Raw genomic sequence first — 13786 nt, 5'->3', positions numbered from 1 at the left:
GTCTAAGATGCTAACTAAGGCTGATAACTATTCTAGAAATTAATGGCCAAGTAGGATAGAAAGAATCAACTTGATCAAATGTCAGAATCAGGGGAAATTAAACCTAAGATATTAATTGAACTGTAAATGTTAAACAATTGAGATTTCTGAAGACCAAGAATTTTCATATAGCTAGGATTTATCATGGATAAATCCAGAAATTAATTTAGTTATCGAATATGCACTTAAGGGGTTTTCATTGGAATTCAATACCCAATAAATTAATCTGTTTCCTGCCCTGAATCTTCATGTATTTGCCTTGATTAACAATAACTTGGATTGTTATCAATTCCAGAAAATCCCAGATCTAAATCAAATAAGGATTTGCTTGTGAACTGCTCAGCTATGTGGTGATTAGAATAGACCCAGCCAGGAACGGCCATCAGTACCTTGGTTTTAACCAAATCTAGGGAGATCCAGATTCAAGACCACTTTTAGTAATGGAAGCTTATTGGGCCAAGTCACTATCCTTTAATCCTACTTACTTTACAAGAGGATTGTTTTAGGAAAAATCAGGATTTTAGGTTTGCCACTTTGAGATTTTGAGAAAAATGATGTGTATCAATTAAATAGATAAAAGAGATAGGTAATAATCGCACACGTTTTCCTCTCTCATCTGGACAGAAATTTTTGCTTATCAGCCCTATTTCTTTGAAGCAGCAATGCTTCTTGGACAATCATGCAAGAAGAATACATAATACTTTTACGGCCAAGAGCCACAGTTGCAGCAATACATTTCATACTATCAAATAGTACTAAGGGCCAAGACAAAAATAAAATATAAACATCAGACTGGCAGCTTTTGCAGAGGTTTACATGAAGCATCTGAAGAGCTACATATGATCTTAAATCTGCAGATTATGGATTCCTGTTTCAAAACAAAAGACTGCAAAGGATCTTGTATTCAGATAAGACAACTCTAAATTGCCCTGATGAATCTAGACTGAAGTAATGTTAATACTTTTAATATTCACTAAATATTAAACAGTAAATAGAAAAATAAGCATGCAGGATTTCTTTACAGATAAAAAGCCTACCAAATTTTTATCCTGGATAACCAGCCGGACAATTCTCAATCTCTGCTAGTTATATCTGCCTTGGCCCTCCCTGAAATGGCAATTGAAAGCTAAAGCATATAATATTAAGAGAGAAGTAATCTGTTGTAATTGTATTCTCCTCACCCAATATAAAAAGAAGAAAGGCTGAAAAGATCTGATATTGAAAAGATCATGTATAATGCAAAAAGAGATACAACAAAATATGGGTAAAATATTGAGAAGCATTTTTGGGAAGCCGTGTATAAAATAATAACTTTATTATCAGCAAACCCCTCAGAGTCATTTTTATTGCAGTAAGATATAAATGCAATTAACATATATATTATATGAAGTAAATGAATAAATGAATAAACTCAAATTTGGTTATGCTGCCAGACCTGGAGCTTCCAAGAAACTGTAAATTTGTCTAATGGTCCACTTCTGAGAGGGTCATTTTTGTCTTCCCTTTGCCCAGGATCAATATTTTGGTTTTTATGTTACTTATTACTGTAGCTTTTAGATTTTTTAAATCTGCTTTATATTGGCCGCTTTATGTATTGTTGTGCACTCTCCAGAGTCCTCTTTGGGGGGAGATGGGCAATTATATAAATTTGATTAGTAAATAAAATAAAGTATGCTTGAAATAAAAAAAGCTGAGCAATGATATCTCTAGTCAATGTCGTTAGTTAATTTAGGGAAACTGAAGTATGGAAACTCTTGCTATAAGGAAATCTCTACAGTGAAGAATTTACTAATTTCAAAAAAGACTGTGTACTAATGTAAAATAATATCTAAGTATTTAATAGTTGTTGTTGTTGTTAGTTGCGAAGTCGTGTCCGACCCATCGCGACCCCATGGACAACATTCCTCCAGGCCTTCCTGTCCTCTACCATCCTCTGGAGTCCATTTAAACTCATGCCTACTGCTTCAGTGACTCCATCCAGCCACCTCGTTCTCTGTTGTCCCCTTCTTCTTTTGCCCTCAATCTTTCCCAGTTAATAGTATTAACTAATAACTATCTGAGGACCATACAAAATGTGTCTCGTACCATTTTGTGACTGGCTCCTTTCTTGTACTGCCATCCTGTAGTTATGATCAGTTCTCTCAAAAGGGCCCTGAGCTAGAAAGTTTAAAAACTACTCATAAAGGGGATTAGTAGCCACTGAAGAGATTTACATATCCCACTTTTTCTTTGCCCATGCTAATTATATCTGAAAGCAGGTGGAATTCAAAATGTAACTATAAATAAAAATGTAAATCCTAGATCTGTGCAAACTGTTCAAATGGTTCTTTTTGCAGATTAATACACACACACACACACACACACACAGAGAGAGAGAGAGAGAGAGAGAGAGAGAGAGAGAGAGAGAGAGAGAACACTTCTATAATACAGTATATATAGTAATGACAATCCTGGAAGATCTGGAAGTAGTAACGCAGATTACTTGGGAAGATATGGCTATTTGAGTGAGAAGCCCCTCTAAATGCTTTGCATAGCCCTACTAAAACACATCTTACATTATATAACAGGAGTTATCAGAGTGTTCACTAGAGTCTATGAATTAGTTTTACTGAAACATTTGTAGTGTATTTATATTGATGGTAGCTTTTTCTTGGTTTTTTTTTATTGATCACCAATTATATTTATTTTGTATGGAGATGATGTTTGATGATTTTTGGAATTATTGTCTACCAACTAGAGCCATTTGTTCAGATGGTCAGCCATATATATTAAATAAATTTATACTAGACTATAGTTATCTCTCAGTATTCAGAAATAAGAAATAAGCCCCACTGTACTCCCTGATATGAGAGTAATAGGAATGCAAGTGTAAAACCTTAGATCAATTGCAATTACAATTAAATAATTAAATCTAAAGTATTTCCCTACAAATGTACTTAACAATTTGCTTAAAAAGTTCCAACCATTCTATCATCTGATTTTACTAACACTTTTATACTTAGTGATTATGAAGTAGACGTAACTGAAGACAAATGCAATCTGTAAAATATCTGTAAAACAAAATATTATTGTTGCAAAAGACAGAGTATTAGACTGCCCTAACATCAAGTAGTTGAACATAGTTGATTTTTTTATTTAACTGTTCATATGCCTTTTTGAAAATTGCAAGTCTGACATTTAAAAAATAAACAGGAAGTGAAATTAACAAGCACCGATATGTCTATTAAGAGACTTTGTTTAAACTTCATTTTTTGTGGTTTTAGTTTTTGTTCAACTTTTTAAATAAAAGCTTCAGAAATAACTATTTTGTTAAAATATTTTAGTGGACTGGTAAATTATTTTAACTACAATTTGTACAAGTTGTACACAATGCACATTTTGTTGATCTGAATTTTTTTATAGCACAGACTAGCTTTAGCATTTAGCATTTTAGCATTACAGCTGCAAAATATTATAGGATGTGCTATCAGATTTATCTCTATATGACCAAACCTCTCTAATAGATTTTATACCGACTGCACATTTCTGCATACAATTATGAATATTATGCTATTGTTAGTACTCAATTGTACTCATTAATCGCTCATTCATTCTTTTCCCCCTCTCCACTTACATATCTTAAATAATCCCTACCACATTCAAATTCTTGAATCTATTTCTTATGATATACCCTCAGTTGTATATACCAAAGTGTATACTTTTCACTATTTCTGCCCCTTTCAACAAGTTACAGACTACATAACATCCATTACCTTCCTAGCAACATTTGTACAACTTAATATTTCTCCAGCTTTAGTAAACCCTTCCACAATGGGACGCATATTTTTTTCATTTCTTCTACATTGCATCCAAACAGCTTTGGAAAATACAAGTTCCAAGGACCCATACTCCATTTTCTCCCAAGAGTGATGAGCCAATGAGACCCATCTCTTTCATTATTTCATTATTTGAGGTTATATTTGGTTTTGTTATTGTGAGGGAAGTCTGTTATGAGTTTTAAGACCTTAAAGTGGGAGGTGATGGTAGGCAACGGATTCAACCACTTCTGTTTGTACTCATATTTGATAAGGACCATTGTCAAGCTGCTATTTACTACTTCCTCATTAATTACATGAATTGAGGGAAGATAATCTTGCACTTAATTTCATTTGCTAAAATTTATTTCCTGTATCACTTATTGCCATTGTTAAATCTTGTTCATGGCTCTACCTTTGTTGAGCCAAATATTCTATTAATTCAATTCAATTTCACAGTGTAATTAATGTTCTAAGATTACACCATAAACAAAATTTGCTAAGCTTTTCCCCAGGCACTGTTAATATACTTAATGTTTACATTTGTTCTATCTATCTGTGTAGGACAAGTGTGTCAAACTTAAGGCCTGTGGGCCGGATCTGGCGTGCGATGTGGTCGGATCCTGCCCACGCGCCAGTCATGGAAATGGTAAATGGCCCACGTCGCTTCAGCCAGGCCCACCCAATCCCGGTGTGTGCGCATTTGCACAGGAAGCAGCGGGCACACAGACCCGGCCCACGCTATCCCAGTAGGCACATGTGTGCACAGGACACAGGCGCATGCACACACACCAGCATGGCATGTGCCGGGCCTGCTGCCTCCTGGGTGCACGTGCCCCTGACAGGATGGCGTGGGCTGGGCCTGCGTACACATGTGCTGGCCCCTCACCATCTCCAGGACAACTGCACTTACTGGCCTTTCAGGTGTTTATGCGCAGGGGGGGAGGTGTCCAGCAGCAGGGGCTCAGCAACTGGCCCTCCAGGAAGCTTTGGCCTGGCTAATTCTATCATGGTAGGCGTGCATGCACGGAGTTGCTGGCTGCACGCATGCACAGGCTCATCCCACGCCATGACAGCAGGCGCACATGCAAACAGGAGGCGGCCAGGATAGTCGGGTGGGGCCTGCGCACGCATGTGCCCACTGACTCCTCTCCTCGCATGCACCAGATGACTCCTGCGCTCACATGCTTCCGATGACTCCTCCCCTTCCCCCGGCTCATGAGGGACAACTAGAATGTTGATCCGGCCCGCAAAATAGGAGTTTGACACTCCTGGTATAGGGGAACAATAACAACATTCTTCCAATTGTCAGTTATAACTCCAGTATTCATGGAAAATGTTATGCAAGTTGTGTAGCCACTCCATAAGTAAACTATCATCGTATTTTAACAATTTTTCAGTCACATTCTCAATATCTGTTTCCCTACAGTAGTACTGGTTCAGTTTGGCACATTTTGGCCACAATGCCAGAGACATGAATAAAACTCTGGAAATAGATTATTTATTGGCAGCTAATTCAACTAACAAAGAACAAGTGTGATAGGATTAAATTAGCTAATCCCATACAAACTTTGAAACTTTTGTTTTGATGAACTGAAGTTTAGAAACTAGGTTAAAAAGTAGTCCCATCACACTGTGATTGCAGTAATTCAAGTGAAAAGTTACCAAAGCACCTATAAACAATGTTGCAATATGTCTGCACAGAAGCATCAATTTAAAACTTATAAAAGGCATTCTTAGCCACTACTGTCATAAATAGATTTAGAAAAGTAATAATTAGAGACAATGTGGTAGATTTATCAAATTGTCAAAATAATTCAAATTACAAAAGATATTGAAAAAACTGTTTAACTAAATCAAATATTCTATTATAGCAAACAACTTACCTTTTCTGTTGATATGAATTGAGACCAATAGCTGTCTCAGTCTAAAAAAGAATAGAAAACTTCAATTGTAAAGCATTTTTTAAGGAAATTACCGTACTTCTAAATATTAAAATTATTTAGAACTGAGTATCAGCTGTCTATCCCATTACAGGAAGTTTTCAATTAACGACTATAATGGAACCTGCAGTTGTTAAGCAAGGCACCCAAATGTTTGCCTCACTTGATGACCATAATCCCTGCTCTCCATGTTGTGGTTGTTAATTAAGCATGGGGTGTGGGAGGCCCTGGAATGCTTGGTTCAGGCCCAGACCCAGACTGCACCTCCCCAACTCACATGTGGTCTGAGAATTGTGACTACTCCCAAAATGACCTGAATCTTGTTTATGTGACTATGGGGACACTGCAGTGGCTATAACTTCGGATGCATAAGTCCCTTTGTTTAGTCCTGTCACAATTCAAACGGTCACTGAACAAATAATTGTAAATTGAGAACTACTTCTAACTTGAGAATATCTAATCTCACAATCATACTAATAAACTTGCAGATAAAGAATAAATGCTGCGTATTCTTACTTTTAAAAATCTTTTGACAAAATTCCTCATCAAAAGCTATTTATTAGATTTTAATACTGCCTTTATTACCTTATAAGTAACTCCAGGCAGTGAACATACATAATACTCCTTTCTTCTCTTTTCCTCGAACAATAATCCTGTGAGGTGGGTTAGGCTGCCAAAGAGTGACTGGTCCAAAGTTACCCAGCCAGCTTTCCTGCTTAAAACAGGACTAGAACTCATAGTCTCCTGGTTTCTAGGCAAGCACATTAACAAACTGGCCCTTCACCCATTTTAAGCTAACTCAACAGTACTGGGATAAAAATACACATTTTTGGCTAGAAAATGGGAAAGAGAAAATAGGAGAAAAAAGAACAATGCTCCTCCTACATATAAGGGCGTCATAGGAGTATGTATTAGAAACAAGTATAGACTAAATTTTATACAGAAATTGTTTCACATAAAAAAATTCAGATTTTAGAGTTTATTTTTTAACTTGACAGATGATCTACATATAATTTACAGTATTACTTATGCACTGTTATAGTTTCACTATTTTCTTTTTTATATTGACTTGATTATTTTAACCAAGTATACTTAAAGTTTAATAATCATGTCATGATTACAAAATGAATATAAAATATCCATCAAATAAGTATTATAATTTTTAATGATATAACATTAAAACCCATCGAAACGGGGGAGGAAATTCTAAAGAATAGCTGCACTGAGGGGAAAGAGAACTGATTAAATAAAAATGAGGTAACTAAAAGAGAAACTGGAGAAAAGTGCTTGTCAGGAATTATAAAAAAAGTTAACATTTTACTAGGGTGGGGCTGACTTATCTTCAATATTAGAGTTACAATAGAGAGGTTTAACCTTTTGGTAATAATTGAATAAGGTTATGCTATTTGAAAGATGCAAGAGATAAGCAGAAGAAAGAAGGAAGTCATTTAAATTGATTTTGCCCTACTGAAGACTCAAAATAAATGTGCAGATGCATGGACAAAAACTCAATCACTGGATTCCCTAATATTTTTTCTAGAATCCTCACTCATGGTCAGACAGAAGCAAACTTTCCCTTTCAATATCTGCCAGTATTCTGAGAAAGTAAGACGACCAACCTTTTTTCAAAGGTCATGCTTTACAGGGGGGGAAAAACCACCTTTCCTTTGAATAAATATGGTGTTTAATAATTTTGCTGTTCTATCACATAAAAAAAATATTTTTTGAGTACAGGTAATTCTCGATTTATGACAGTTTACTTAGCGACCATTCAAAATTATGAAGTAATCCACTCACCCCAAGTACTTACAACATGGTCCCGCAAACGGAGGCCTAGATGAGATCTGTGGTAAAAGGCTTTGCAAACAAAGGGAAGGCCTGAAACAACGAAGCCTTCCCTCCATTTGCAAAGCCTTTTATTGTTGTTGCAAAAAGCCTTTGCCGCCAAGAGCTTTGAAGGGTGCATGCATCCCTCCAGGCCTTCATTCATGGTGGCAAAGGCTTTGAGGAAAGCCCTGAGGGACGTGCGCCCTGCTCCCAGCTTCCATTCTCAGGGATGCTGCATTGGTCGTACGTGTTAAAAACAGTCATAAGTCACTTTTTTCAGTGCCATTGTAACTTTGAACAGTTACTAAATAAATTTGAGGACTATCCGTATGCTGTGAGGCACATTCCCCCCCTCCTCCCTCATGCTCATTCAAGCCTCTTTCATCCATCATAATGCTAGTTTTCTGACAGGAGAAAAGACATAGCTGGCAGCCTGAAAGGGAAAGTGGAAAACAGCCCCAAAAAATGGTAAATGAAGAATGAAGAAGCTCAAGCTCAATGAGAAACTGTAACATGGCTATATAAAGTCTTGCCAAAAATGTACTCATTAAATATAAAAAAGAATCATCTCCTTTTCATGAGTCAGGGTAAAATAATTTTAAAAACTATTTTGAAATCAAATACAGGTAGTCCTCGACTTACGACCACAATTGAGCCCTACATTTCTGTTGCAAAGTGAAAAATTTGCTAAGTGAGTTTTGCCCTATTTTATGTCTTTTCTTGCCACCATTAAGTGACTCGCTAAAGTTCTTAAATTAGTAAAATAGTTAAGTGAAACCGACTTCTCCATTGACTTCAGAAGGCCACATAACCCCAGGACATTGCAACTGTCATAAAAATGAGTCATTTGCCAAGCAAATGATCACGTGAGATGGGGATACTGCAACAGTTGTGAAAAACGGTCATAGCTCATTTTTTTCAGTGCCTTTGTAACTTCAAACGATCACTAAATGAGTTGTTGTAAGTCAGGGTTGTCAAACTTGATTTCATTGAGGGCCGCATCTCGGTTGTGCTCAACCTTGGGGGGCTGGGGTGGGTGTGGCCAAAGTGGGCATGGCCAGCTGATGTCACTCATGTTGGGGGCGCCTTTGGTGGCCCAAGCGCTCTGCCAGCGAAAACAGGCTCCCAAGCTCTGTTTCCGGTTGCGACGGCCTCCTGCAACCCTCTGCCAGTGAAAATGGAGTCCGTGAGGGCGTCACGAGCTCTTTTTTCAGCTGCAATGGCCTCTGTTTTCCCTGGCAGACGCACCACAGGCATGTCCTTTGCTGTTTCCAGGGCGGCCTCGCAGGCCAGATCTAAGCACTCCACAGGTTGGATCTGGCCCTTGGGCTTGAGTTTGACATCCCTGTTGTAAGTAAAGGACTACCTGTAAATCTTTTTATAATAGCATCATTTGAAATGAAAAGTGAAATACAAATTTTTAAAACAATTCTCTCTGAAAACAAACTAACAAATATCAAGTAACTTCACATAACTTGCTATGGTTTGTTTTAACCATGGTTATCTGAGTAATAAGTCAAAATAAACAAGCTATATAAGTTTTAGTTCTATTCAGCACTGTAACTAATTAAAAAGATATTTTATAAAATCATTTTGGAAATGGGGAGTTAACCCAAAAAATCATTGTGCTAGTCACTTAAAATTTTATCTCAGCATCAAAAAAGACACTTGCTGAAATATACTTACTGGCAAAATAACACAGCGGACTTGCAAGAGACCATTTGAAAAGGAAATCAAGTCTGACCAGTTGTTCCACCATTATTTTTTCTTTATTAAAGAAAATAATGCAACTAGTAAAGCAGGCTATTTAAAGAAATGTTACTATATAATTCTATTTAACAGTAAATATTTACCTGTAATAAGCCTCCTTCATCAAAGCGTAAGACTTCTATTATGCTATCTGATTGGATAAAAGCTGTAAAAAAAAGAAACAAAAATTTCATTCAAGTGAACTTTGTAACCTATTTATTTTACAATATTTAAAACTTGCCCAATTCTGACCAATTGTGGGTGCAGTACAACAAAGGCAAAACAAAAATGAAACTATTGTAATCAGCCTTCCTGCTATGTCTGCCTGAACAGCTGGAGACCATATTTGGGCTGGCAGTGGAGTTCTCCAGGCTTATGGTTCTGGGAGACTTCAATCTGCCATTTCTGGGTTTGGTCTCAGAAGTGGCCCAGGTGTTCATGACTATCATTGCAGCCATGGAACTATCTCAGATCATCTCAGGTCCGATTCAGGATAGTGGTCACACGCCAAATACAATTTTCATATCAGAGCAATGGGAAAATGAACTGGTGTGGGTGTGTGAAACCTGTTGGTTTCTCCCTTGTCATGTTCAGATTACGGCTTGGTGTCCCTGAGATTCCCTTATGCTGCCTCCCTCCTGGACCTATATGACTGGTCTGTCCCCAGCAACTGATGAACCTGCATGGGTTCCGGGGGGGCTGCTGGATATCCCGGGGGCTTCATTGCACAGTCCTGTCAAAGCTCTGACAAATTCCTGGAATCAAAGAGCATCTAGGCTTTGAACAGGATTGTGCCTGTGCAACCTCTCTTGATTATTCACACCCGCCCCACCCTATGGTTAACAGAGGAGCTGTGGGTCTTGAAAAGGGTTAAGAGACACCTAGATAGAGCACTATTGGAGGAAGACAAAGGATAACTCTGACTGGAAATGACTTAGAGCTGCCATTAAGGCCTATCTTGTTGCGGTAAGAGTGGCAAGACATCATTATTTCTCCACCCTTATTGCATCCATAGAATGTTGACCAGAAGCCCTCTTCAGGATCACCTAATCCCTCCTGGGACAGAAGGGCTCAGATGATTATCTTCAGGGTGGCACAGAGGAATTTTTTCAACATCTGGCAGAGTTGTTCAGATTCATTCCCAGTTGGAACCTATGTGTGGCGCTCCTACATGTGATATGCCTTGAGATAGGCCTTACCCAGTTATATGGGAACAGTTCGATCTTGATGAAGTGAACAGGATCCTTAATTCCGTCAGTGCAACCACCTGTCAATTAGAGTTTTTTAGCCCTCCTCACTGGTGAAATTCATTAATTCTTCACTGCAGGAAGGGATATTCCTGCTGTCTTTTAAGGAGGCCCTGGTTTGTTCCCTCCTAGAAAACCCCAGCTTTTCATCCCACTTGTCTGGACAATTTTTATCTAGTTTCCTTCCTGTTTTAGGGATGATGATAAAGAAGGTAGTTGCTTGGCAGTTTTAGAGGAAGAAACTGGTTATTTGGACTCCTTCCTATCAGGATTCAGTGTTTGGAAGCTACAACTAGTGCAGAATGAAGCAACATAGGCAGTTCTTGGGGCCCCTAGACTACTACATATTACACTACTGTTCTGCAAGTTGCTTTAAGAGTCAAGGTGGTGCAGTGGTTAGAGTACAGTATTGCAGGCTACTTTAGCTGACTGCTAACTGCAGTTCGGCAGTTCCAATCTCACCAGCTCAAGGTTGACTCAGCCTTCCATCCTTCCGAGGTGGTAAAACGAGGACCCAGATTGTTGGGGGGCAATATGCTGACTCTGTAAACCGCTTAGAGAGGGCTGTAAAAGCACTGTAAAGCAGACATAAGTCTAAGTGCTATTGCTATTGGCTATTATTTGTTTCTGGCTACAATTCAAAGCATAGGACCAGGTTAGCTGAAGAAACATCTCACCTCATTGGGATTGTCCAACCTGTGTCAGTAGAGGGAGAATACTTTAGACCATTGCTACACAACACTAAAAGATGCTTATCGGTCTTTACCACGTGCAGCTGTAGGACACTCTGATCATTGCATGATTCACCTTGTACTTGCTTACAGGCAAAGACTTAAAACCACAAAACTAACAATTCAATCAGTGAAGACCTGGACGAAAGAATCAAAATTAAAGCTACAGGCATGTTTTGACTGCACTGATTGGAATATTTTTGAAGATACCTCTGCAGACCTGGATGAACTCACAGATACTGTAACATCATATGTCAGCTTCTGTGAAGACCTATGTGTACCTACAAGGAACTTTTAGACTTTTGGTCATGGGGGACTTCAACCTGCCATCGGCCGGCTTGTCGTCTTCAGTGGTTCAGGAGTTCCAGGCCTCCATGACGGCCTTGGACCTGGTTCAAATAACTGATGGCCCTACCCACACGGGGGGATCCGCGCTGGACCTGATTTATATCTCTGGACAGTGGTTTAATGATCTGGTAGTAAGAGATTTAGTGACGTTACCGGTGTCATGGTCAGATCATTTTCTCCTTCGCCTAGACTTTCAGACCGCTACTCACCACGCGGGGGAGAGGGAACCAATACATTGGTTCCGTCCCAGGCGCCTGATGGACCCTGAGAGGTTCCAGACGGAGCTTGGGCCGTTTCCTGAGGATCTTGCCCACGGCACGACTGAAGAACTAGTTGTGGCCTGGGAACAGGCGCGGCTGGGGCTTTGGACCGTGTCGTGCCTTTGCAACCTCTGACCCGGCGCAGATCTCAATTAGCTCCCTGGTTCTCTGAGGAGCTGAGAGAGATGAAACGCGGAGAAGACGCCTAGAGAGTGTTTGGAGGTCCAGCCGTTCCGCTGATCGGACACTAGTTAGGTCTTTTCAAGGACCTACCTAGTGGCACTGAGGTGTGGCTCCTCGCTTCCTCCCTCATTGCGTCGGCAGATAACCGCCCGGCCGCCCTGTTTGGGTAACCGTTCCCTCCTTCACCAGGGAGCGGGATAACCTACAGGGGCGTGCCGAGTTCTTGATTATCTATCGATAAAATCGCTCAGCTCGGGATAGCTTGGACCAAGATGCGATGATCCGGATGAGATGACTGAGGCGCGTCTTGTTGATACCGTTTGGGATGAGTTTGATTCTGTGACTCCCGAGGACATGGACAGGCTGCTGGGGAGGCTGCATGCCACTACATGTTTACTGGACCCGTGCCCCTCCTGGCTGGTGCTGGCCACACAGGAGGTGACACGAGGCTGGCTCCAGGGGATTATAAATGCTTCTTTGATGGAGGGGATCTTCCCCGCCACCTTGAAAGAGGCGGTGGTGAGACCCCTCCTCAAGAAGCCTTCCTGGACCCAGCTATTTTGGTGATAGCCGTCAGTCTCCAACCTTCCCTTATTGCGGAAGGTTGTGAAAATGTGGTGGCGTGGCAGTTTCCTCAGTACCTGGAGGAAGCTGTCTATCTAGACCCGTTCCAGTCCGGCTTCCGGCCCGGGCACAGCACGGAGACAGCGGAGTCTCCGTGTCCCCCATTTTCGGCCTCTGCACATCCCATTTTCTGCCATTTTCGGTGATCCCACAGGCTGTGCTGAAGCTGACCAGGCTGTTTGCTGTAAGGAGGTAAATTGCTGTGGAACTGAGAGCAAAGGGTGGGAGCCAGCAGGTAGGCGGAACTTCAGCAACATCTGCTCTGTAAGACACATAGATATTTCCACCCACTTTTTTTGTGTCTTATACACCGAGAAATATGGTATATATGACAATAAAAAAAAATACTAGAAACCCATCAGTAAACTTCATAAATCCTTTAATCTAAAGGCTGAACAAATGTTCAAACCAATTATTTTTCTTGTTTAAGCAGATTTGGGGTTTTGTGTTCTACCGGGAAAAGGGTATTACATAAAGTGGGGGATGTCACTGAGGAGACTTGCACCTAATCATGCATATCATACAGCAGAGGGACCTGTAATATATCCTCTCTTAATGACTGGACAGTCAGGTTCAATTCTGTCAAACCATTTCCTGATATATCTTGATGCTGCACGAGAAATACCTTTGAAGGTAATAACCTGCACTTTGTTTTAAGCCTAAAAACTATTGGCAACTAATGCAGTAATTTCAAAATAGGTATTATTCCTGCCTGTCCAGCTTATCTAGTTAGCAATCTAGTCATTGCATTTTATACCAGCTGCAATCCTGAGTATCTCCAAAGGTAGCTCCTTTGAGCATGTTATAACAATCCAACCAAGTGGTGATTAGAGCATTAGTTAGTCATCAAGTCATTTTAGTTAAAGTAGGCCATGGCTTCCACTTGCTGTTTAAGCAGATCAACTTGTCTTAAAAGGCCTGCCCAACCATCATCCATTCAAGTTCCCTACCAAACTATCCTTAAAATAACTATTCATGTCTTAACGCCCTGTTTCTACTGCCAGTATCTTATTCTGTTGCTCATCATTAATTCTTTATTTT

At 39.8% G+C, this 13786-nt stretch overlaps 1 protein-coding gene across 1 annotated transcript in view; it reads right to left on the bottom strand.

The window, feature by feature from the left end:
* Nucleotides 1–13786, bottom strand: part of TMEM131 (transmembrane protein 131) — a 116161-nt gene that overhangs the window by 93112 nt on the left and 9263 nt on the right. Inside the window, exons 2-3 of the mRNA XM_058186245.1 lie at nucleotides 9457–9518; nucleotides 5720–5760 (exon numbers count right to left, since the gene is read on the bottom strand). Coding sequence (XP_058042228.1) covers nucleotides 5720–5760; nucleotides 9457–9518 — 103 coding nt within the window. The remainder of the gene's footprint in view (nucleotides 1–5719; nucleotides 5761–9456; nucleotides 9519–13786) is intronic.

This window comes from Ahaetulla prasina, chromosome 5, assembly GCF_028640845.1.
Source record: "Ahaetulla prasina isolate Xishuangbanna chromosome 5, ASM2864084v1, whole genome shotgun sequence".
Taxonomy (NCBI): domain Eukaryota; kingdom Metazoa; phylum Chordata; class Lepidosauria; order Squamata; family Colubridae; genus Ahaetulla; species Ahaetulla prasina.
Note: the sequence above shows the minus strand (reverse complement) of the source record. Positions and strands in the feature narration are given on the sequence as shown.